At 42.3% G+C, this 23,441-nt stretch overlaps 2 protein-coding genes across 3 annotated transcripts in view; one reads left to right on the forward strand and one right to left on the reverse strand.

The window, feature by feature from the left end:
- The first annotated feature begins 489 nt into the window (after positions 1-489).
- On the forward strand, positions 490-8,052 carry c8a (complement component 8, alpha polypeptide). Of its 2 annotated transcripts, none has more exons than XM_044134775.1 (11): positions 490-818; positions 859-952; positions 2,520-2,667; positions 2,759-2,906; positions 2,983-3,172; positions 3,253-3,435; positions 4,236-4,476; positions 4,569-4,700; positions 5,170-5,327; positions 5,405-5,630; positions 7,799-8,052. In XM_044134775.1, exons 1-11 carry the CDS (start codon positions 715-717, stop codon positions 7,948-7,950), a joined length of 1,776 nt encoding a protein of 591 aa, XP_043990710.1. In that variant the 5' UTR covers positions 490-714; the 3' UTR covers positions 7,951-8,052. The 2 variants fall into 2 exon arrangements, with proteins under 2 accessions (XP_043990710.1, XP_043990711.1); XM_044134776.1 differs by lacking the exons at positions 490-818; positions 859-952 and adding exons at positions 2,182-2,298; positions 2,378-2,443.
- Positions 8,053-8,300: 248 nt separating this feature from the next.
- The window catches only part of LOC122841341, a 34,498-nt gene continuing 19,357 nt past the window's right edge, over positions 8,301-23,441 (reverse strand). The window contains exons 11-26 of the mRNA XM_044134594.1: positions 22,233-22,865; positions 20,554-20,681; positions 20,214-20,274; positions 19,244-19,281; positions 15,595-15,686; positions 14,650-14,797; positions 13,083-13,230; positions 11,792-11,933; positions 11,551-11,683; positions 10,849-11,046; positions 10,491-10,731; positions 10,253-10,381; positions 10,008-10,171; positions 9,435-9,588; positions 8,590-8,661; positions 8,301-8,504 (exon numbers count right to left, since the gene is read on the reverse strand). Coding sequence (XP_043990529.1) covers positions 8,350-8,504; positions 8,590-8,661; positions 9,435-9,588; positions 10,008-10,171; positions 10,253-10,381; positions 10,491-10,731; positions 10,849-11,046; positions 11,551-11,683; positions 11,792-11,933; positions 13,083-13,230; positions 14,650-14,797; positions 15,595-15,686; positions 19,244-19,281; positions 20,214-20,274; positions 20,554-20,681; positions 22,233-22,865 — 2,636 coding nt within the window. The 3' untranslated portion in view covers positions 8,301-8,349. The remainder of the gene's footprint in view (positions 8,505-8,589; positions 8,662-9,434; positions 9,589-10,007; positions 10,172-10,252; positions 10,382-10,490; positions 10,732-10,848; positions 11,047-11,550; positions 11,684-11,791; positions 11,934-13,082; positions 13,231-14,649; positions 14,798-15,594; positions 15,687-19,243; positions 19,282-20,213; positions 20,275-20,553; positions 20,682-22,232; positions 22,866-23,441) is intronic.

Here is a 23,441-nt window from a genome sequence, read left to right on the forward strand (position 1 = left end):
TGTATTTAAATATTATTGAAGCATTACTTTAAAAATAAATCACCTACAATTCATTGCACTAAAGTTGTACTAAACTTCCATAGAAACCTGTCTGGTGTCAGACAGTATTGACAATTGAGCATTCATTTCAACAAATGCATGCTCTGTTTTACAGGAAATAAATCTGATTTGATCAAAGTAAGTCTTCATGTTGACGAACAGTCTGGAATAATATCACAGAAGAAAACACGGTCGCCGTCTCTACAGAAACATTGTAAAAGTCCCTGCCACAAATTGAGAGGAAGCTATTATAGTTTACATTTGAAAATTGGCTAATACTAAGTGCTCCTCAAATTTCAATCTATAAAATCGAACTTGATCTACAACCATAACATGAGTTAGCAGTCTTCTTATCCACGGTGTTTGATTCTTTAGTGTGTCAGTAATGTGCACGTCAACGAGCTCGTTAGCAGAGGAAAACTAAACTGAAGAAGCTAAATGAGAAGAGACATAAATAGGTGCTTGCTCTTTGTTCGAGGACAGAGCCTTCGTGATGTATCTTTTGCAGTGACCAGAACAGGGGTCATAGGTCATTAAAAAAATACTTTCCCCATTTTTGTAAGAGCTTCTGTTTACTCTCGATCAATCATTCACTCTTTGTTGGTGCAGACAGCGACGGACCACAACATGCACTTTGTGATGTGATATGTTGAAGCTTCCCTGATCATTTTCAAAATGGGGACCTTTAATCATGTGCTTGTGGCTTTATGTGCTCTGTACCTGCTTATTAACCCAACTGGGAACGCCATCAGGAAGCCATGGACAACTTCTCAGACCAGGTTTATGTGATAAAAAAATGTTTTATGTTATGGCGCTTAGGAGGGCCAGAGCTGCAAACAGTCCAGCGCCCATCGACTGTAGAGTGGGGAGGTGGTCGTCTTGGACACGGTGCGACTCCTGCACAGATAAAACGGTGAAGACGTTTTTCCCTGTCAAACACAAAAACTAAAACCTCCATTTGCTTTCTCAAAAAACATCAATCTAGATGATCTGATCAGATCATCAGATCATCAAGATTGGTACTAGAGGGGTCACTCAAGGTAGGACTGGGTCAACTGTGCACCTTTTAACTCTCACCACTAAAGGTAGCTGGGTTCTGTATTAAATATAACTGCTCATGAAAAAAGGCTCATTTTGAGTGGTTTTTACCAAGTTTATAATACAGATGAGTTCAGATCTGCCGGTGCAGATTTAACAAGGCTGTTTAATATAATCTTTTACAGCCTCTCACCTTCATTTTCAGGTCATTTCTTTTGTGGGAGAATACATTATTTATAAAAAACATATTGTTTTAAGTCACTGATATTGTAATAATTTCCCTGAAATCAATGTAACCAAAGCATTATTTCTTTGGTTGATCATTTAACTTTGTTAAATGTTCTAATTATCAACCCATGACCTTCTGTTTCTTTGGGGTACAGTAGGATATAACACAGAGGCCCATTTTTTGAGCCCCTGACCACTACCGCTAAATGAAGCCTGATATTTTTGCCGCCATGCACAGTGAGCGGGAAGATAACCCTCTAAACTTCACAGTTGGAGAACTGCAGCATCTTGGGGTCACCAAGCCTCTGCAGCAGCTGTTAGTTACCATCCACATCCCAACTGATTGTGCAGGATGTGAGTTTGCTAAATTAGAGCTGTGTGCTTTGTTCAGATGAGACAAAGTAGCAACAGGAACCCTAAGTTGGTGTGAAATGAATATGGTGGAGGAGCTGTGATGCTGTGGGGCTGACTCTCTTCCAAAGTCTCTGGGAAGCCGGACAAAGAATAAAAAACTGGTCTTTCAGCAGGATCAGGGTCCAAAATATTATGGCTAAATTGACATGGAAATAGTTTGGATAAGGGCTGCACAGTTGGCAGCACTGTTGCCTTGCAGAAAGAAGGTTATGGGTTCGACTAGCCACCTGGATTTATATTCCATGGAGTTTGGTTATTTTCCCTGTGTATGCATGCACTCTATTCTGACTTCCTCCGACAGACCAAAGACATAACAGTTGGGTCAATTGGTCTCTCTACTCCAGGGGTGGGCAATCCTGGTCCTGGAGGGCCGGTCTTCTGCAACTTTTAAATGTATCTCTAATTCAACCCACCTGAGTCAAATAATGAGGTCATTAGCAGGACTCTGGAGAACCTGACTGCACTGAGGAGGTGATTCAGCTGTTGGATTCAAGAGTGTTGGACCAGGGAGACTCTAAGAGTTGCAGGACACTGACCCTCGAGGACCAGGAGTGCCCACCCCTGCTAAGCGGTCTTTAGGTGTGACCCTGTAAAGATAGCTAAATAGTTTGGATGACACAAAATCTCACTTACTCTTGTTTTGATCATTTAATCATAGAGTTTAAACCCAATAAAAAACCTGTGTGGAGAGCTGAAGAGGAGAGAGGCTAAAGGAGGAATTATGGTTAGGAAATCTAAAAGGAATAAGAAATAGGCAATTGTCAAAATTTACCTTAACAAGCTTCTTTACTTCGTCTTAGTTACGTTTTCGACACTTGGAGAAACCTGCACAGTTTGGTGGGACAGACTGTGTTGGGGAGTTGTGGGACCGGCTGGCGTGTCCAACAGCGACCACCGAGTGCATGGTCAAGGATTACTGCGGGGAGAGTTTCACCTGCAAAGAAACAGGCAAGTCCCGCCTAAAGGTCTTTTAGGGTGACTTGCTTTTTTAAAGTCAAGGGAGATTTGTGCGTTTCTTAACTTTTGTTCATCTTTCCAGGACGCTGCATAAGCCAATCCCTTCGCTGTAACGGGGAACCGGACTGCGACGATTTCTCTGACGAAGACGAATGCGATCGCATCAACCAGAGAGAGGACAAGTGTTCAACCTTGATCCCTATTCCTGGTGCTGAACGTAGCACGCAGGGGTAAGTCCTGGATGCTTTTCATAGATTTGAACTTGCCTTGTTTGAAAACAAAATACTTCTGCTTTCTTTTTTAAAGCTACAACCTCCTAACTGGAGACTTTATGGATCAAGTGCTGGATCCCAAGTACTTTGGAGGAAAGTGTGAATATGTCTACAATGGGGAATGGAGTAAACTAATGTATGATGCATTCTGTGAAAGCCTACAGTACAATGAAGACGAAAAGAACTACCGAAAGCCTTACAATTACCATACCTACAGTTTTGTGGTAGGTACGGTGGCTCTTTGTGTAGAGATTGGTGATTTCCAGACAAACCATGGATTTAACTAAAGGCAAACTCGTTATAGGCTGAAGCCACCTCGAAGGGCTCCGATGAATATTTTGAAGATATGCAAAGTCTGCTGAAAGCGAGGCAGTCCATGTCGTCCTTCAAGTTCGGTGTCTCTGTTGGGATCTCTTATGTGAACGTTGGACTGCATGGAAATAAAGAATCCGAGTTTCTCAACAACATCACAAAATATCGAAGCCAGGTATGTTCTAAAAAACAATCAATGAAAAGACTATGCTGACTGCTTTGATCAGCATGATTTAAAAAAAAAAAATTCACCAAATATTGTGTTGCGTTTATGTCCCTTAAATGAAACGGAAGAAAAGAAGTACGAGAATTAGAAAATTACCTCTTGCTTTTTAAACCTGCACAGCCAGCAATTTTTAAGCACCCAAATAATTTAACTTTGCTTAACTGGTGTAAACCATGATTAGCTGAAACAAAGTAAGTACAGTTTGTAGAGGATACACCGCTTTCCGAAAGTATTTACCACCCCTTGGATTTTTCCACATTTTGTCACATCACAACTACATAATCTGCTGCATCTACTTGGTCGTTAATGTGGCAGGAAGGAAAATTAGAGTGGATCCCAACTATTAGAAGGAAGTAGTAGTTTCTAGCTCATGAATAAAGAGGATTAGGGACTACAAGCCACAGCAAATAGCTAAAATACTTGGTACTCACTCTAAAACTCCCTATTTTAATAACACAAACACCTAATGTGCCTTAATATGCACAGTGGAAAACAAATTAGCACTGCTGTATAAGCTAACATCTACAGTCTCGTTGTACGAGGATATTTCAACATACCACGCTACGTTTTCTTTTGAATATTTTAGAGAAAAATCTGTGAATAATTTGGAGTACACACACAAAAAAATAAAATAAAATCTGCAAACTGCTTTTACTGTCCGGTACTCGCTTTGTTTGGTTCAGAAAACAATATACCACTTTTACGCCTCATGAAGCGTTTGAGGTCAGGCTTTTCTGCTTTGTGTCCAGGACTTTGGCTTCCTTAGGGTTTGGTCCAAAGTGCAAACCGCCCACTTCAAAATGCGAAGCAACCAGCTGATGCTCCACGAAGATTTCTACGTCGCCCTCATGGAGCTTCCCGAACAGTACGACTTTGGCGTTTACTCCCGCTTCCTGAACACCTTCGGTACCCACTACGTCACAGAGGGAACCATGGGGGGATCTCTGGAATACGTCGCCGTCCTAAATAAAACGGCTATGGCCAAGTCAAGTAATCAAGCTTTGATTGGTTTAAATTAGGACCTCTTATAAAAATTAAGTACTTCAAGTAAAACGTTTCATCTTCTTTCCTAACTCTTCCAGATATAGACGCAGAAAGATTTCAGTCGTGCTTCGGTGCCTCTCTCGGCATAAGTTATCCAATCAAAAACAGCGCAGATGTAGGCGTTAAGGTTAAAGGAAGTCTTTGTGAAAACAACAAGAAAGAATTTAAAGGTGAGAAATTGTATTTCAGGTGGGTGTGCCTTTTTCTATCTTCAGTTCAAGTATCATTAACACCTATCTTTAACTATTAATTCACTTTTCACATTTAACTCCTGCAAAAAAGCAAAATCACAAAACCAAGTATTCCATTTATTGAAATAACCTGCCAATGGAACTAGTACGTCTATAGCAATACTAAAGGAGAATTGACTTAAAACAAGTTCCTATGTCTTCTTGTCTTGCTGAAAATTTACTTTCCAGTTTGTTTTGTCTAATTCAAATGTACTAAGATATTTGCACCAGAAACCAGCCCAAAAATACTTGGTAACATTTTTTGTTACCAAGTATTTTTGGTAACACAAGTCAAAGTTTTAAATCTTGGTAAGATTCAAAATTTGGTTAGATTTTGAATCTTACCAAATTAAAATCTTACCAGACTTGTTTGTCACGGCCTTAAATCACCGTGCCTTGTTCTGTGCAGCGAGCTCCTCTGAGTCCAGTGTGGTTGAGGACATCGTCAAATTGGTAAAAGGGGGAATCACAGAGACCGGCTCAGGAGTGCTGCTCATCAGGGACCAGGAAACATACAGAAAGTGGGGGGCTTCTCTCAAATACAGCCCGGCTCTGACTGATTTTGAGGTAACAACACGTTCAGAAGACGGTGACGTTACGTTCCCCGCCAAAAATTTCCCTCCGATTTCTATTCCTGACTGTAGATTTTGCCGATCTTTGAGGCTGTGCGCCTCAGCACGGCAGCTGACCACGCAGGAGCCAGAATAGAAAACCTGGAGACGGCCACAGAGGAGTATCTGCGGGAGTTTGACACTTGTCGGTGCGCCCCCTGCAGGCACAATGGGATTCCTGTCCTCTCAGGCACCTCCTGTAGCTGCGTGTGTAAATCGGGCTTCCGGGGCGTGGCTTGCGAGGAGACTCTCAGGAGAGGTGAGTCTGCGATGTGAAACCAAAACTTACAAACATTTTCAACTATTAAATGTTGAACTTGCAGACTGAACAGTAGGTATTCTTTATGATCGGTTTGAGGGTTTAATTAATTTATATTTCTTGAAAGTGTTTTCCTATTTATAGCAAACAAAGTTTCCACTAATTGAATTCACTTAAAAAAAAAAAAAAAAAAGGTTCACGCTTTGGGTAAAATGTGCTCAGTTTTTTTTTGTTTTGTTTTTTTTGTTTTTGTTTTTTACAGATGTCTTGTTCCAATCACAAAACTTTTGTGAAAAAAATTGTGAATCGTGAAAAAAAAATTCACTATTGCGTTAAATGAGAAAAGCAATTAAAATCGCACGTGAATACATTTGTTCACGCAAGAAGTCAATTAAAAACATGCAGCGCCACCATCCGCCGTCTCTTCTGTCCGTAGTAGCAACTAGTGGCTAACACATGATTGGTGATGCAAAAAAAGCAAACAAGAACAAAAAAACCCCAACAACAAACAAACAACGCATGGATCTTTGCAGTTTTGCAGTATTTTGTAAAACGTTTCTATGGTCAATAAAAACGCAGTTGAAGACAGTAGCTGCGTTTTTATTGATCATAAAATTGCTAAAATTGGAATTACAAAAATACATTTGCTTAATGGAAACACCCCAGTTACAAAAACACTCGAGGTTTTCAATAAAAAGGATTTTTTTTTAGAGGCAGAATTTGGGACCAAACTTACCTGACGTTTAAAATTTTGTAGCTGACAGTTCTTAAAACAAAACAAAACAAACAACAAAAAAACAACAACATTGAGAGCAAGATGTTGTGCTTTTTGCTACTTGTATCTGAAATCATTTCTTCAAAGCCGGCCTTTACGAGCAGTTATGCCTCATATTGCTTTGGGATGCAAAGGAAACAGCAAAGGGGCCCATCATGTGTTCCTGAGGGACACCAAGCAAGATCCGGGAGTTGGTTCTTGATGTCGTCGTTGGAATGAAGCCCGTTCTGGGTGACAGAACATAAACACACTGAATGGGTTTCACGGGAATTTGGATTATAATCTTTAGTCAGAAGAATAACATAGGAATATTTCTGGTAGATATCTAGACTTCCAGTACTTTCATCCTACTCAGTTTTTCCCAGCATTCCTACTTGCTGATCTAGACTGCAGTTAATTACAAAGTGTCTCGGTTTTACTGGTGACTTATTAAAAGTCATGTTACTCCTTGAGACTTTTACCTTCCTGTTTTGCTAAAAACAGAACTCAACTTTTAGCTTTGCTGTTGTAGGCGGTACACTGACCTGTTACCATGACAAACATTGCTCATGGTTGTAATGACCCTACTTTCATCCCAAATGAACAAATTACCGGAGAACTTCAGAGATCTTTTCTTTTATCCACAGAGTTTCCTACAGTTCTGCTGAAATCGTTTCTCAAAGAAAAAAAAATCTAATTTTCTGACATGATTAGAAATAATTTCCTGTTTACTTTGTCTCTCTGCAGAAGAACTGAGTCATCCCTGGCTTTGATTGCTTTAAGTGATCTTGAGGAAATGTTTGCTCTGAATATATTTTAAATTACTTTTTAAGTTTTCTTTAAACTTTGGTTGCTTTTTATACACTTTCAGTCCAGCGATGGGCACAAAAGATTTTATTTGGCCCATTTTGGAACAGGACCGTTTCCAGAATCATTCCTTTTGTTTAAATCATTAACTTACATTTATTTGTTAGACTTTCCCCTCACCCCCTCATATTAGCCTTTTAATAGTGAAAAAAAAACAAAACACTTTTTTCACAAACGAGGCCCCTATTTCATTTGAATCAGGAAGAACAAAAATTGCAACGTTTTGATAAACAACACATTTGGGGCAGCTGAAGACTTTTGAATGATTCTGAATAATTCAAATTAGGTGCAGCAAATATTTCCTTTGGTCATTTCTGAGTTTTAAACAGAAACCTCATCAAACTCCCAGGATTTTTGTTTCTTCCAAACTTTATGAGCACGATTCCTCCTGTTTGTGTTTGACATCTTTCAGTCTTGGCCAAAGAGGTGCACAGACTTTGCAGAGCATTCTTTGCTTATTAACAACAATTCGTCTTGCTGATATTATAAAATATACTACAGTTGTTTAAGTAGAGCAAAATGAAACCATTTCCTTTTTGTCTGACAGATGCCACCACAGACGGCTCGTGGTCCTGCTGGGGCTCCTGGTCTTCCTGCTCGTCAGGGACGAAAAGCAGGACAAGAGTCTGCAACAATCCTGCACCTGAAAGGGGCGGGGCACCCTGCCTGGGCTCAGCCAATCAGAATCGTCGATGCTAAAAGGAACATCCCCCTCCGCCCCCTCCACATAGAAACGGACGGCGATAACGAGTCGTCGTCATTGTGTTATAAAAAAAATAAAAGAGCTTTGGAGACTGCGTATCTTTGAGCCTCTATTCATTTCAAGAATGTCAGTTTTATCGTGTGCAACAGCAAGAAAGTTGTGTTTTGCTTGTATTAAGGATAAATCTGGGTAACAGCAGCTTAATCTAGGTCAGTGCCTAAGGCAGGCCTAATTAAGTACCGCAATGAAAGGAAAACAGAAGATATCGCTCTCATGGTTTTTAATATCCTCCATTAAATACTTTCTCACAGACGAATCATTCGAATAAAACACCAGGTAAAAAACGTGTTTGGTAGATACTTTATTCACTTTCTCTTCTTGTAACACCTGTGACTTTAAAAGCAGTCGGTGGACTCCTGCTGCAGCCCTCTGCACGGGAGGCCGCCGCTGCTTGGTGCCGGGTTGCTACACTGTCGACTCCGGGTGATCTGACCCCCGCTGCAGGATGACCACGCTCCCCAACAGCTCCAGCCACCATCGATGCCCAACGCTACAATAAAACAATCACGCCTTTTGTCATGTAATGAAATGTGCGGCGCATCGGAAAAACACTTCTAGCGTTCGGCTTCGTCGACCTTTTTGCCTGAAAGTGATTTCGCAGCTCCGTCCGGTGTAGCCAGTAGGACACACGCACTCGCATCTTGTGCCTGTCGAGCAAGCAGACGTCATTACCTTCGCTGCCACTGAATTTAAATTCAGATGTCACGTTAAACGAGTTCTAATTGCTGAGAAACATAAGTTTTAACATTTATGGTTGTGGTTGGCAGAAGGTGCACCGTCAATGTAGGTTCTGACAATCTGAAATCCTTTACAGACGTGCGAACTGTGACCTCCTCTGGATGACTGCTGGCCATCTTGAGAGAAGCCTCCACCTCCTGGGATTCTGGTCTTACAAACCACACAGTCAAGTTCTTCAATCGAGGCGTGTCTCCAACCCTTGACTGAAGTTTCTTGATTGAATTGGACTTTTTTGTGTTTTAACTTCTTGATTAATGTCTATTGAAATATCTTAGTCTTTGCATCCCACCACAAGATGACAATCAGATTTCCCCCCCCCATTACTCTGTGGTCTTTCAGTCAACGTCGGTACAGAACTTGATTAAGTGGTAATTGACTACCAGTTTTCTCACATGCTGATGACCTTGTTTACCAGCAGGACATCAGCCCCTTGCAGTCACTGAGAAAACTCTTTAGGCCACAGTGTTCAGGAGTGAAGTATGAGTTCATGTGTCTGATGGTTAAAGTCTGGTTAAAATCTGGTCAGAATTGGGTCATCCAAAGAACAGAGCCATATTATATGAAGAGTGAACCACAAGTGCTTAGAAAGACTGAAAAAGCAACAATTTCACTTGAAGAAAACAGCTTCCTCAAGTGAAGGTTTGTGTTAAAACGAGAAATGAAACAATCCAAAGTCTAATACCTTTTAGAACAGCCACTCCGTTGTTGTGACAGGGAGCACAGCGACAGGCGCTGGCCTCAGCCAGGTACTCGGACAGAGCTCTCTTCAAGTTCCTCTTCAGACTGTCGGCCTGGACGAAGTCTCTGGAAGTCACCAGCTCGTACAGCGGCTTGGTCTGACCATACACACAGCGATGTTCAATCACATCACACGCTTCTTGTTCTACTGCTCAAATTATGTGAAAATGAGACATTTTTCCACACAGCCAGCAGAAAGTTGTCTCCAACAGCAAAAAAAAATAAAAAATCAGTCGATTTCTCTCTGGCAAACTGACTTGCTGGGAGTGTTTAGGTGTTTGCTCCCTAAATTGCCATTGATTAGTTCTATTGTACTGTAACTCTTTGTAACCGTGCCAACGCTGGCCGAGCATCAAGCTGTCTGATCTGATTCACTGCTCTCAGCTTAATTAGCACCTCAGCTAATGGAGGAGCGAAACGCACCGAAACATCTATTGACCTGGTCGATGTCGGAGGAGAGCAACACGCATGAAAAATAAGTCAACATAAATCTTTTATGTGTGCAGTTTGAGCTCACTGTCATGCGGATGAAGTCCGGGTTGTAACGGACGCCTTCACCCCAGAGCTTCATCAGCTGTTCGCTGGGAAGCTTCTGAGACAACAAAGCAGTGATGGATTCACTGCTTCCGCCCCGTACGACGGCAACAAAGTCCTCCACCATCTCCCCGTTCTTCGTGTCCTCTGAATGCGAGCAGAGAAACGATTTGTAGGGTACAACTCGTGTGTAAGGTGTAAGAAATTCGATTAGAGACGTATTCCCACCTCCCATTTCATTCAGAAGTCCATCACAGGATCCACCTCCAGCGCCCACAGATACAGGAACTCCTTTAATGACCGCCCCAACGTTGAAGCCTACCTGCAGGCAAGACTTGTACTGGTCCAAATTATAATCTGGGATGACAAACCAAAGTGTGATTACTTCCTAACTGCTTGGAAATCAGACCTAAACCATTTTGCCAGGCCACGCATTTTGAATTGTGGCGCCACAACCACTCCGGACCTGACTTCTCCAGCTTCTCTTTGTTCAGGATGGTCGTGTGCTCGAAGTCTCCTCCGAGGGCGGCCTCGGTGATGTAGTGGGTGCCGTAGTCCTTGTAGATCTGTCTGTACTCTCCATAAACGTACGCCTGCGGCAGAGAGCGAAGGCGCTGCAGGAACTCCGGGTGAAGCACCAAGCCGTCGGCCTTCAGGATGTACTGGGCCAGCTCCAGCTCCGCTTTGGCTCGAATGAAGCTGTTCGTCTAGAGATCAGAGAGCAACGGCGAAAGTCGCCAACGCTGTGAGGGAATGTGACGTTTCTCAGAACACAACGCTGCAGGTTAGCTGGTTGTTCAGATCTGGCAGAGGGGCAAACGTACAGCTCCGGAGGCACGTCGAATCTTGCTGATAGACTTGCTGTATTTGGAGGAGTCAAAATTGAACCCAAAGTTGAAAACGCCCGGAACGCCGAAGCCAATGGAGAAAGAGGTTTTGGTCATCCGTTCCCTGAAAGTGTGTTCCATGTAGTCAGAGTACGACTCGAATGACTGCAGGGTGAAATCGTACGAGCCTCTCGTCTGTAGGCAGAAGAATATTATGGGATGACAGACAGATGTTGCCGTGATTTTAAGCAGTTCAAATGATATTGAGGAATAATTATTCCTGTAGTTTGGAAAATGTGTGTAAATCACTCTAGAGGTGAGCGTTGAGTTTTCTTTAAAAGAAAAACCCCCAAAAAACATTTGATCTACTCTCATGACCCCTACAATGGACTAGAGAGTGACTCTTTCTTCAAAAATATGTCGTATTTTGCCCACTTTATCTTTGCGGTCTCGTTTTCCATTAGGATTAAAAGAAAAGCAAGGAAAGCAAAAAAAAAAACGTGGTTATTAAAAGACAAAAAAAAACCCCAAAAACTGTGTTGTACCCAACAACATTTTCCATTTTAAGGAAATGTAAAAAATTTAAGTAAAACAGGAGGGACAAATTTGCTGATCTTTGCACTCCCATTAGATAAAACACATTTATGTGTCTCATGTTCCATTTTTGACACGACTTGGACCGAAGTCTGCCGTTTTGACCTGCAACGTGTACTGCTGCAGGTTGAAAGGCTTCCTGAACGGGACATCCTGGATGTAGTGAGGCAGGCAGCCGCCTCCATAGTATCTGTTATCCAGCACCACGCCTTCCAGGTGGCTGTTCAGGACGTTTATTCTGAAAGAAAAAGTATTATTGTTGATACAGAGAGCAAAGTTTGACAACAGCAGCAGAAGGAAAAAGAAACCCAGCATGTTTTGGTAATCGACTCTTCAAGTGACTCACCCTTTGGCCAGATTTTCTATTCCCCAGTACTCTTCTGCCTCCACCCTGCAGGGCTTGGACGTCTTCGTGCAGCCGACCTCGTCGGACATGTCCCCACAGTCGTCCTCTCCGTTACACTGCAGGGTTCTGTGGACACAGCGACCTGAGGGAAGGAAAGGAGACACTCTCCAACAGTTTCACTGCTTTTGGCTCATATTTTACATTCTTCTTTTAGTGTACATGGTTGACAACTTTCATGACAAATTAAACTGCGGTGAATCTTTAGAAGTGCTGGTCCAGTTTTAAAGTCAGTCAGCACAAGGCATACTTTCAGTAATTTGCTAACACGCTAATTTTCTGCTTAGCGGTGCAGCGTTTCTGCTAACTATGAAAACATTAAGCTTCCGCAAAATAAATTTTTCTGAATAAATTCTAATTTAGTTAAACTCTCTCCTTTGAAAATGTTTGACATCTGTATTAAAGATTAGGTTATTGACTTAAGAGTTCTTCAAGTAGTTAGATGTCTATAACTTGAGCTTTCGGGTTAGCACAGCTAGCGTTGCCTTCAATAGGCCATGATGAAACTAAGATTTCACTTTGGGTTCCTGTCAAAGGTTAAAATTAGGCCAACTGAATCTCCGATAATAATGAAAAAAGTGTTTCATATGTTATCAATGTAAAACATGAAGAAAGAGTGACCATACCATGCTAGCAAATGGAAATATCAAATTAGCCTACCAGAAGAAATTGTTAGACGTTGTTAAACTTTCTTGTAAAAGTTTAATTTTGTCATGTTCTACACATAAATTTTAATATATTTTAAGGGTGTTTTACCAAACCAAATCAAAGTACATAATAACTGAGAACTGGAAGAAAAATAACACAAAAAGTATGTTTTTATTCAGCCCCTTCCATGAATAATTTAAAAAAATAGTTTTACTGTAGCTCCTTTACAGAATACAGGTAGAGTCCATCTAATTTTTAATTTTTTTTTCCCCTCCAGGGTGTCTTTTGTGGGCTCTAGTGTCCCTTATATGACAGTAGGCTGACAGGAAAGGGGGAAGACATGCGGCAAATGTCGCCGGGTCCGGGAATCGAACCCGCGACGGCAGCGTCAAGGACTCAAGGCCTCCAAATGTGGGTCGCGCTATCCCCTACGCCACCACAGCACGCCCAAGAGTCCATTTAATTAGAAATAATTTAATAAAAAATTATTGTAAAAAATTGCTTAACTCTAAAAGCATTTAACTCCACTGGATTTTAGATGGTGGTACTAGAGTGAACCAGAAATGGAGACGGACGTATAGCGTACCTGTTTGTGTGCAGAGGAATCCCTCACACAGAGGTACGTTATCGCAGGTGTAGCGGGCTGGAACCTCGCAGCGTTCCTCCTGGGCGCCATGAAGGTAGCATGGCTCTCCTCCAAACTGAGATGGCCGCTCCAGTTTAGCATAGCGGTACTGGTTGTAGTTGGAGGGAGACAAACACGCCGACTGTCAGCACAAACCGAGACAGAGGCTTGCCAACATCCTCCAACATCCCGTGGCTGCGGAGCTCCTCCTGAGAGCCGTAATGCGTGAAATCACATTCGTGGGCTGTTCTCACTTTGTCATGTCAGCTTTATTAATCCCCTCTCTTGTAAAGTGGGTGAGATGGAGGACTGGAGTGGATCAGCTCTGACCTTTGTCAGCGGCGGAGCTCTTTACAGTCCACACAGAGCTCCACTCTGATCAAACGCAGCCCGCCGCTTGACTGGCTCTTAAATATTTAAATGGTGAAAGCCCCGAAAAATTGTCTGTTGACCGTTTCTCTGCCACAGAGTTACCAGTCTCTAATCTGACTCCATGTGGACGGCATGTTTTAATGAAAACTAATTAGCTGCTCTCAGCGGAATCAGTTCAGCTTTTACTATCTGGACTTACCTGAACATATATTTACTACACTTTTGCTAGTTGTTGGAGGAAAAAAATGGCAGTTTTCATGCTGAACATTAACTGGTTGTAGTTTGCTAAAAAAAAAAAAAAAGAAAAATAAACAGCGCAGAAACAAAATCAGCTTTTTCTCATGCCTGAGATGCAGCTCATTAATAAGCTAGCTAACGTTCTAAAATGATTTACATTTCAGTCGACTTTTACTTCAGGCAACAGCTGACAAACTCTCATCATTGACATCAATGCTAAAAAATATTCTCATGACTATTTCAACCTGTCCATTTCCCAGATCATCAGAGGTCTGAAATGCCTGGCAGCCATATTGGATTTTGGGATCAGGGTTGAAACGGATGAGAAACTCCCAAATTTCCTTTGTGGCGTTCCAGCTTCAGGAAACCTTTACGTCAATAACTTCATCTAGGACTTTGTGCATTTTTAAACTGCAAATAATAAAATTATTTATTTAAATATTTTTCACACAACAAAGGAAACAAAAATCCTGTTTTGCTAGTGGTTTGAAATGTCTGATAATATGTGCAGCAAAAATTGTAATTTGTGCCGCTACCATTCAAAGGTCAACCAGACACCCCACCTTTACAAAAATCAAGTAACATATGGTGCACTATGTTTGTGCAGCAACATTTTTTGTTTGTGCAGTTATAATTTTTTAAGATTAAAAGCAAAACGTTTCCACAGGTCACCGTAGATCAGCCTACTCTCACATTAACAAAGTCACACAAAATTTATATACTTTAGGTTTGTGCAACAAAAGATTTTGTAGGACAGTTGGGGTGAAATGGTTGAGTATTTGCGACACAAACACCAATTTTTTTTCAATTTGAAGAGAGCAGGGTGACGAAACTTCTCTCAGATCTGATTATTTACTGTCCAACATTTGGTCAAGCACAATTATGAACTGTGTATTTGCCTCCTCGTCATCATACTTACTTTCTTCTTTGTGCAGGTGTCACAGCGGGACCAACGGCTCCACTCCGATAAAACACAGTCCACCGGCTGAACTAGCACCCGGTTGCCCACTGAACGGGCTTCACGAACACTGGAGTTCTCATCACTTGCTGCTGTTCGAGGAAACTGACTGTGACGTGTTCATGGGACGAGAAATCAGAACTAACAAAAATGCAGCCTGAAAGCAAATGTGTTTATCTAAAAGGGCAGCGTTATGCATTTCACAGGCACATGGGGCCATTTTACTGCACAGTCAAGTAACTATGTTAACTTCAGCTGAATATATAAAACATGACTTTTATATAGTCAAAGAAATGCCACTTTGTAATTTAACACCTTGAAATTGGGTCACTGTCTCTTTAAGAAGCTCCTGCTCTTTCGGAAACTCCGCCTTCAGGAAGTCATCAGAACATGGCTCCTCTATTAACCCTTTAACAACATTTTACCAGCGTTGCAATTAGAAGTAGCTCCCATAATGAGCTCAGCAGATGAACAGCTCCACCAGGCGTTTGCTAATTGCTGCCGGCTAGTCTGAAGGAGCTGAGTGTGTGTGTGTGTGTGTGTGTGTGTGGGAGGGAGGAGGTGGGGGGAGTTGCGCTCTGTGAGGCAGAAGCTTGAAAACTCCCGCTCTGAGAAGAAGCTTTATCATAAAGGTGGCGCTCGGTCCCACCAAGCTTTTTACACAGTTGAGTGGTTGCCATGGAGATTAAAGGATTTCTCAAATATTCACGAAAGAATCAAGGCAAAACTCCAGGTATGTTTTTTGATGAGGGAACAACATTAAAACACAATATAAAGCCCACAAAAGTCAATCTTACATGACACTGCCCCTTTAAAATGATTTGTCCTTAGATGACAAACAAATCTGAACATTACAGCAAAGCGTCAGGGAAAGCTATAGTTGAGCAGAAATAATAAGTCTCCTACCTTAGCAGCACCAAGCTGAGCGTCAGAGCGAGCAGGCAGCTGTGGGAACTGAATCTGCTCGGCTGCATCATCACAGAAGACATGATTGTGTGTTATGAGCCGCTGTGACTGAGGGGAAAGCTCTGCTCAGCTCGCTGTGTAAACACACGCTGATCAATACTGGCCTCAAGATGAACCCACTGCCACCATTAGACTCAGCCACCAAGCTGGATGCACAATCCCACAGGGCTGCACTGCGAGGTGTGTGTGCCTGCGTGGGTTTCCCACAGGTTCGACACAGTCTGATTAAAACGCCTTTGGATTCGCTGGTAAGGTCAGCGGACGAGCCTGAGAAATCTTTGGCATTTGCATAAATTTCATTACGCGTGACATGTAATATCTGCTTCTGACACGCGCAGGAAATGTGTTTCTGACGATACGATGGTGGCGAAAAATGAGCGCTGCGTAATCAAGTCCGGGACGGTGGCACCATCTCGTTTGCAGTCGAGTTGCGGCGCTGCCACCTTTAACCTTTGTTCAGCTTCACCACACTGTGGGCTTTACAGAGTGGCGCAATCGCAGGAATTTGCCACAGTTTGTTTTTTCCAAGGAGGGTGGCACAATATGGTAGTAATAAGACTTTGACTGCTATTTTTATTATTATTATTAAAACTAAGTTTGAAGAAATGACAATTTACAACGGCAGAGTCCAAACCTTTTGTCACGTGGGACAAAATCATGAAGTCAAAATTAAGCGCAGGCCAAGAGAATAACAATAAACTAAAGTCAAAGAAATCGGATTGATATATTCTGACAGCAGCTCGTCTCAAGATTCATTCATCACCCAAGTGGGGAGGCAGAGAGTCGGAGCCGACTCTGATGAGATCTGGTGGAGAAGCAGCCAGACTTCGGACCAGGAGAGGTATAATTAATTTATCCTACCTAAGCGCTGGTCTGCTGCTGGAAGTTCACGGACTCCAACATGAGCCTGAGAGACAAACGTTTTTCCTTCCAGCCTAAAGTCAGACTGATAAAATCTTTCCTTTAGACTTCTAAGAAGCCCACGAGTATTTTATTAAAAACTTCCCCTCTATCAGTACTCGGTGATTAGGTTTAGTGTCATTATTTAGTTTTTTTGGTTTCATTTTAGTGTGTCATTCTAGTTTTGATCCAAAAGAAAAATGTGGATGCTTGTTTTAGTAAGGAACCATAAATAATCCTTTATTTTCTAAATTAAAATATCTACCAGTCTTTATCTTGATTCTGAATAAACCATAAATCCTGAGAAACATATAGAAATATCTTCCACTCATCTTCCATTATGTAGCATAGAGCGCCCCCTGGAAAGGAACTGATCATTTTCTTCATCCAATCAGATATTTTTTTACCTAACTTATTGGAAAATTGTCATTAATAAAGCTTAAAAGCAAATATTCATAAAAAAAAAGAAAAAAAAGAGAGATAACATTAGATGTATACAAGAAGCCACATTAAGAGGTCATTTGTTGATGCAGAGCAGCCCCTGTTGGCTGTTTCCACCGCCGTCGCCTCCCACAGTAAGACAGAAAAGCAGCAGTAACCTTGGGAATCACGTGGTCATTTATTTGTGACAGAACAGGGTCATGGATACAGCATATGGAGGGGTTAAGGGGCGGAGTCATAGACGTACAAAAATCCCTTTTTTTCAGCACAGTTCTTAATTCCATAAATAAACTTTACAAAATATTCTGGGACACTTTGTCTCGTTTGTGGGTTAACCATTCATGACTGGCATCGTCTAGCAGGAAGTGTTGGTGATCTGCAGATTGGACTGTTCACGAGGAGACGATGTACGGCGAGTGCTTCGTTACGACAACGCGACGGCCTGACGGGAGCAGTGACTGGACAACGAAAACCAAACCCAGAGGAGACGCGTGTCCTGTCGTCGTTGAGCTTTAGCTTTTTGTTTCCTAAACCATCCACAGTGTATGCATACCCACTCAAATATTTGCCACATTCCAACCACAAACTAGGATTTATTTCATAACGATTATATCTGATAGACCAACACAAGGTAGTCCACAATTGTAAAGCGAATGTTTTTTTTTTTAAACCACAGAAGTGTTTGATGTGAACTTTATACATCTGAAGTTTGAATAAAAAAAAAAACACAAAATCTTACCAAGAGTTTTTTGTCTAGTTTCTAGTTCAAATATTTTAAAATGAAACAAACCTACCACAGAAGGAAGATATACGAGCTTATTTTAGGTCAATAATTCTTGAATATTGATCTAAAAAAAAAAAAAAGTACAGTTCCACTGGCATATTTTCTTCACTTATGGGAAAAACGACTTCCAATAAGTGAAAAACAGCCAATGGAAGTAGTACGTTTTGATCAATATTATAGAAGTACTGATTTAAGAGGAGCTCCGAAAAGTTACTTGTAAGCTCACTTTGTCTTATTTCAAGTGATAAAAGATCAGAGCTTCTGCTGCTTTCACCAACTCAAATTTTAAAACCTTTTTTAAAGAGCATTAACAATAAAATGTAAGACCTGGTGCATCTTGTGAGATTTTGACACATTCTTACGTTAGTTGAAGACATTAATTACCATTTGTTTTACTCTCTTTCCTATTTGTCAGCAGAGCTGCGTCTGTGGCTCTATTCTCTTCTACTTATCTTCTCTCCATAGTAACAACTTTGTTGAAGTAAAACACTTCATTAGGTAAAACTGGTGCTTGTCCATCATGTCTAAAATCCACTAACCCTCAGACTTTAGAGATTGCTGCTCTTAGATCAGTGCTAGTAGCAGTGGACCAGGGGAAGCTTTAGCTATGCTAGCTAGTTAGGAAGCTAGCAAGGATGTTTTAGTAGCTTGTTACCAGTAGCCTCAATCTCCTTGAGTAACAGACCTTTTAAGACTTTCAATCACCATTCAATCAGATTTAATCTCTGCAGAGAAGAACTAGTTAAAAGCTGGTAAATACACGCTGAAAACCTGATTTTTATATTTTTTGCTGGAAAAAAAAGTGGAACAATTATGGTCTACTCTGTGTTGGTCTAACTAAAAAATAAAAAAAAAACTTTAAAATGTATATAGGTTCTAATGTGACTTAAGGGTAAAACAATTTGCCAGTGATAGGAAAACATCTTTCATCCAAATGTATTACTAAGTTTTTCCCCCTCTATTTCTTCAAGAAACCAGACAGACAGAGGCAAATTGTAAACAACGCGACCTTGGTTGAAAATGACGTATATCTAAAAAGCTAAGAAAATCTGCCACTAGACGTCGGTAAAAAGGTAACACCTCTGGCTCCGCCCACATCGCTCTTTTTATCGAGTTTGTAATCAGAGAATCATCAGACTTTATTCTGCCTGAACAGGCAACACATATTCACAGTTCATTCCCTTCCCTCCCCGAAAGCTTAAAAAAAAACAACAACAATACATCTTTAGAAATTAGAAATAATTAAAAAAAACATGGCTCCAAGAAAGAAACAAAAAAATTAAATAAATTTCCAGATGGTGAGACTGGAGATGCTGGTGGAGCGTTGCTTCAGACAAACACACGTAGTTGGCATCGGAGAGGCAGAGTGCTATCTTATGGCACGGAGGCTCGGGTTTTGGGAGGGGCCTGGGGGAAAGATTCTTATTTACAAAATAAACGTTTGGCAATTTTTCACTTCTATACCGTCACGTAGACGTCTGCATCGACTCCGGCGTCACCGGCTGGGAAATCACAGCTTATAAAAGACGAAGAATCGGAGTTTTTGATTTTGTTTCTCAGGTCCTCGGCAGAGTTCTTTGAACTCTCACCAGCCGTGTCTGTTCATGCAAACTGGTGAAACGGCGGAGCGAGATGACGGGAAACTTGCTGCGTCCTGCGGCCAACGCACGGAGAGATGCTGCTCCTCTTTGACGTTTGTCAAGAAAAAAAAAAAAAGTATTTTGCATCATCAACGTCATTTAAAAAAAAAAACTCTTTCAGTTCAAAACAGAAGGATGTGCACACCTCCCATTTAAGGAGTCCGATATCAAAGGTCACTTCCTGGTTGAAGAGTTATTTGATTGGACATGCTGAGGAGAGCAATACAGTGTGTGGCCTCTCGAGAAAAAATAAAGCAGTGCCTCTGACAGCCAGAAATATCCTTTAAATGTTATTTTAAAAAAACAAACAAAAAAAAAAAAACAGCTAGCCTGTGTAATCACAGTCACTTGTCTGTCTTGTTTTTCCCAGAAGCTCCAGTTTCAGGACAGAAAGCTTCCACATCCCTAAATGGAAGAAAAAAAAAACAACCTCTTAATGTAGTTCTAAATCTCACCACCAGATGTCACTGTGGTGCCTTCCCAGGTTCAGACTGATTTACATGAAGGCTGCGGTTGGCAGCAAAGCTTCCCTTCACAGTAAAAACTGGGAGGCAAGCTGACAGATGGAAATATGAAGCCAATAGAGGACAGAAAGATGGGTTTATGGGGGGAAAAGGATGAGGCGAGGGAAATTGCTTGGCATTGAGAGGAAAAAGAGATGGGGAGCGGAGACACAAATGTCATGCGGTGAAGACGGCTGATTAATAACTGTGGGAAATGAGAGGAAGAACGGGCTGATGAAACGCTCACCGCCTTCCCACCGCCTGCGTCACTCTAGCTGTCTTTCCGCGGACCCGTCTGATCCGTCGGCTCGCCGGCTTCGCTCGGCACCGGAGAGTCCGAGCTCGCCCAACCCTGGGTCGGAGACAGATCAGCTCTTCTTCACGCTGATTTCCCACCAAAATGTTGGGGAGTGTAATCATTCTAAAAGATTTTACCTCATTACGCCAAGTAATCAACACACTTAATTGATGTTTGACCTTTTGTGTGTAATTGATTTGACTTTTTTTTGCTAGACGTAAATAACTTCAGTCCGGTGATAATCACACAAGACTTTATACATCATCCACTCTGCAATAAGAGTCTGTTGGTAAGTGGCATCCATGAATCCCAGTGGGAGAGGCAAGCACTTACTGATTGTTCCTCCCTGGTGTTGCTGGGGAGTCCCTCCGGGTCAACTGGGGAGTGATCCGTCGGGGGGTCACTGCCCTGGGAGGGGGGGCAGTCTGAAGACGAGCTCTGCTGAGGGGCAGGTGTGGATGCTGCGAACAGAAAGTCGAGGGAATGCGATGAGATGCAAGATGGGAATCTGGATCATGACCTTTAAGCACGTCTGCCTTCGACGACGTTAGCTTTCAGATGAGGCTCGTTCCGACAGGCGGTTAGCCGCCTCCCTTCCTTTCAAGAGGGACAAAACAAGATCCAAGAAGGGGTGCAGGAAGGCAGACGGGCTAACTGTTTTGCAAAAAAGCTGAAGCAAACACGAACGTCTAACAATTAGTGGTACGTGGAAGGCGAAGGCTGTTACGTCAGTTTCCCCGCAAAACTGGAGACAGCGGAAAAGTAAAGATGACAGTTCAAAGCGGCTAGCAAGACATCTGTAAAGGCAGTAATGAATGTGAGAAGAGAAGCACTGTTATGCAGAGGGTGTTTGGGTATTTCCTTTGAGTGAAGGTTACCAGGGAAACAAAGATCACTATCTCAAAAGTCCTTTCAGGCAATGGTTGTTAGAGACTGACTGAAATGAGATTATTTTCAGCTCACTTCGCCCAACCGATGACCAACCGGCTGGAAACTGAAAAAACTTGACCGTTTTCCAATCATAGCTAGGTCGTTGTGATGGAACCCTCTGGAGGTAGCTGTTTTAGAATGTTTTCACACATGATGGACTCAATTTGATTCGGGACTAAAACTGCAGCATTTGTTACATTTTCAGCTGCTGTAGTTCACTTTCACACTGCACTGTCAAATGATCCAAAACCTGTTCCCCCTCCTCGCCCCTGGTGGTACTGAACCAAGAACCACTGAAGGAAACGACACAAAACTCTCTGAAGACGCTGATCGAAACATCCTTCTCCACAAAATGTAAACAAAATGGAGTGGCGTCAGATTTTAGCAGTTGTAGGATTTCTCCTTTGTCTCTGGTAAAAGACCACGAGCCATTTCTAACGCTGCTGCTTGACACGTGCGTTTGTTTTGGTTATATTTACCCAGAATGCCCTGCACTGTAGTTTGATTAATGCTTTACTGTAGGAAGCAAACTACAATAAAGCTAATGATCGGCATTCTGTTTCAGCAATGCTAGCTGTGCCAACTGTCTTATGATACTGTAGAAGACCATATATAAGAGGTTAAATCAAACCGAACCTACCGGACCATCAGGTTTACCAATGACCATGGCAGCTCAGTTTATGTTAAATACAGATATCTTGAGGTACCTTAAGATATACAAACATGTACAAAAAAATCAAGCTATTCAGATAAATTGTACCAGAACCAAACAGCATTCAGTTTCTATACAAACCTCCAGAAAAGTGCAAAGTAGCAGAAACACTGAATTCCTTTAAAACAAGGCTGAAGATCAACTTGTTTAGAGATTCATGAGGTGCATAGATGGTTTGGCTGATGGCACTTGATAAAATCTAATGCATGTCACTAGTTTCTCAATTGCTGACTTTATGATGTTCTATATTTTATGTTTTTATGATGTAAAGCACTTTGAACTGCCTTGTTGCTAAAATATGCTGCACAAATAAACATAATTGATCGACTGATAGAAATTGCTTGAATAAAGCGCACTCAGAAACACTTACGTGATTCGGTTGATGGTGAGGTGGACGTTCCTGGGCTCAAAGTCATCCTGGACAGATCAAGGTCGCTACAGCTACCTTCTTCCTCCTGATTGGCTGCTGCCTGTGGCGGCAGCAGCTGACTGCAGACCAGCGTGTCAGGCGCACTCATGAGGCCAGGGGTTCCGCACCTGCTCGCCCCTCCGGACACCACGCCGGGTCCCGCTCCCGACGTGGACGGGCCCTCGCCCGCGTCCAAGTCCACGCCCAGTCCTTCCTTCCCCAGGCTGAGCTGCCTCTGGAGCAGGGCGGGATCGGCCATGTGATGGGGGCTGGTGATGGCCGAGGAAGGCGCCGACAGGTCACACGCTTGGGGGCACACGGTGGTAATGGGGACCAGTCCTTGGAGCATGGCAGCTGGTATGCCGTGGCCCCCGACTCCCACCGTCTGGGCCGGCATATACGCAGCCATGGCCGCCCACTGCTGCTGAGTGGTGGGGAAAATGTTGGCCTGGCTCAGGATGATGGGCTGACCGCCGGGGAGGACCTGAGCCACCTGGAGGGGGCCCTGAACGGGGAAGGCCAAAGTCTGAGCCTGGCCGGGAAACGGCTGCTGGGCCCACTGAGCCGCTTGGACCGGCCCCATGGTCATGTAACCTGGAGGAGACAAACATCGTCCAGCTTTTAACATCTGAAGGAGGAGTTCAACCAATCGACAGCTCAACGGCGAGAGAAGGACACTGAGAAGCAGCCAAGTGGACCAGCATAAGACTAGAGCAGCTGAGAGAATCTGCTTATGGAACAACTACTAGTCAAGGATTCTATTAAAACTGGACATTTTGAAAAGCTGTAAGAAGTCAAGTTTGTAGTTGATTCCCGCATAGAGGAAACGACAAAAGTTCTTATTGGTTCCACAAGATTTTAAGCTGCTTCAGATACACTACATCCATATTTGAAATGAATGTAGTGTATCTGAAGGAATGCCTGGTTATTTTGCGTTGTAAATTGAGTGATTGTGTAAGGCTACGTCTGAGATACGCCTGTATTTATATTTTTACCACAAATCAATTTTGAAAGAGGGACAAGTTATTTATCCAACCAATTATCCATCTATAAAATACCCCACACAATCGCCACTCTGGTGCCAGAATCACGGTGGTTGCATGAACACCAAGAAGCTCAACAAAATTGTAAAAACTGTACAGAAAATACAGAATTTGCATTTAAGATTGT

The sequence above is a fragment of the Gambusia affinis genome, linkage group LG12, assembly GCF_019740435.1.
Source record: "Gambusia affinis linkage group LG12, SWU_Gaff_1.0, whole genome shotgun sequence".
NCBI lineage: Eukaryota > Metazoa > Chordata > Actinopteri > Cyprinodontiformes > Poeciliidae > Gambusia > Gambusia affinis.

Coding starts and splice junctions, on each gene's coding strand:
- c8a (XM_044134775.1), top strand. CDS start 715: ATGGGGACCTTTAATCATGTGCTTGTGGCTTTATGTGCTCTGTACCTG. Junction 4,701..5,169: donor CAACAAGAAAGAATTTAAAG/GTGAGAAATTGT, acceptor TGTTCTGTGCAG/CGAGCTCCTCTGAGTCCAGT. Junction 5,631..7,798: donor CGAGGAGACTCTCAGGAGAG/GTGAGTCTGCGA, acceptor TTTGTCTGACAG/ATGCCACCACAGACGGCTCG.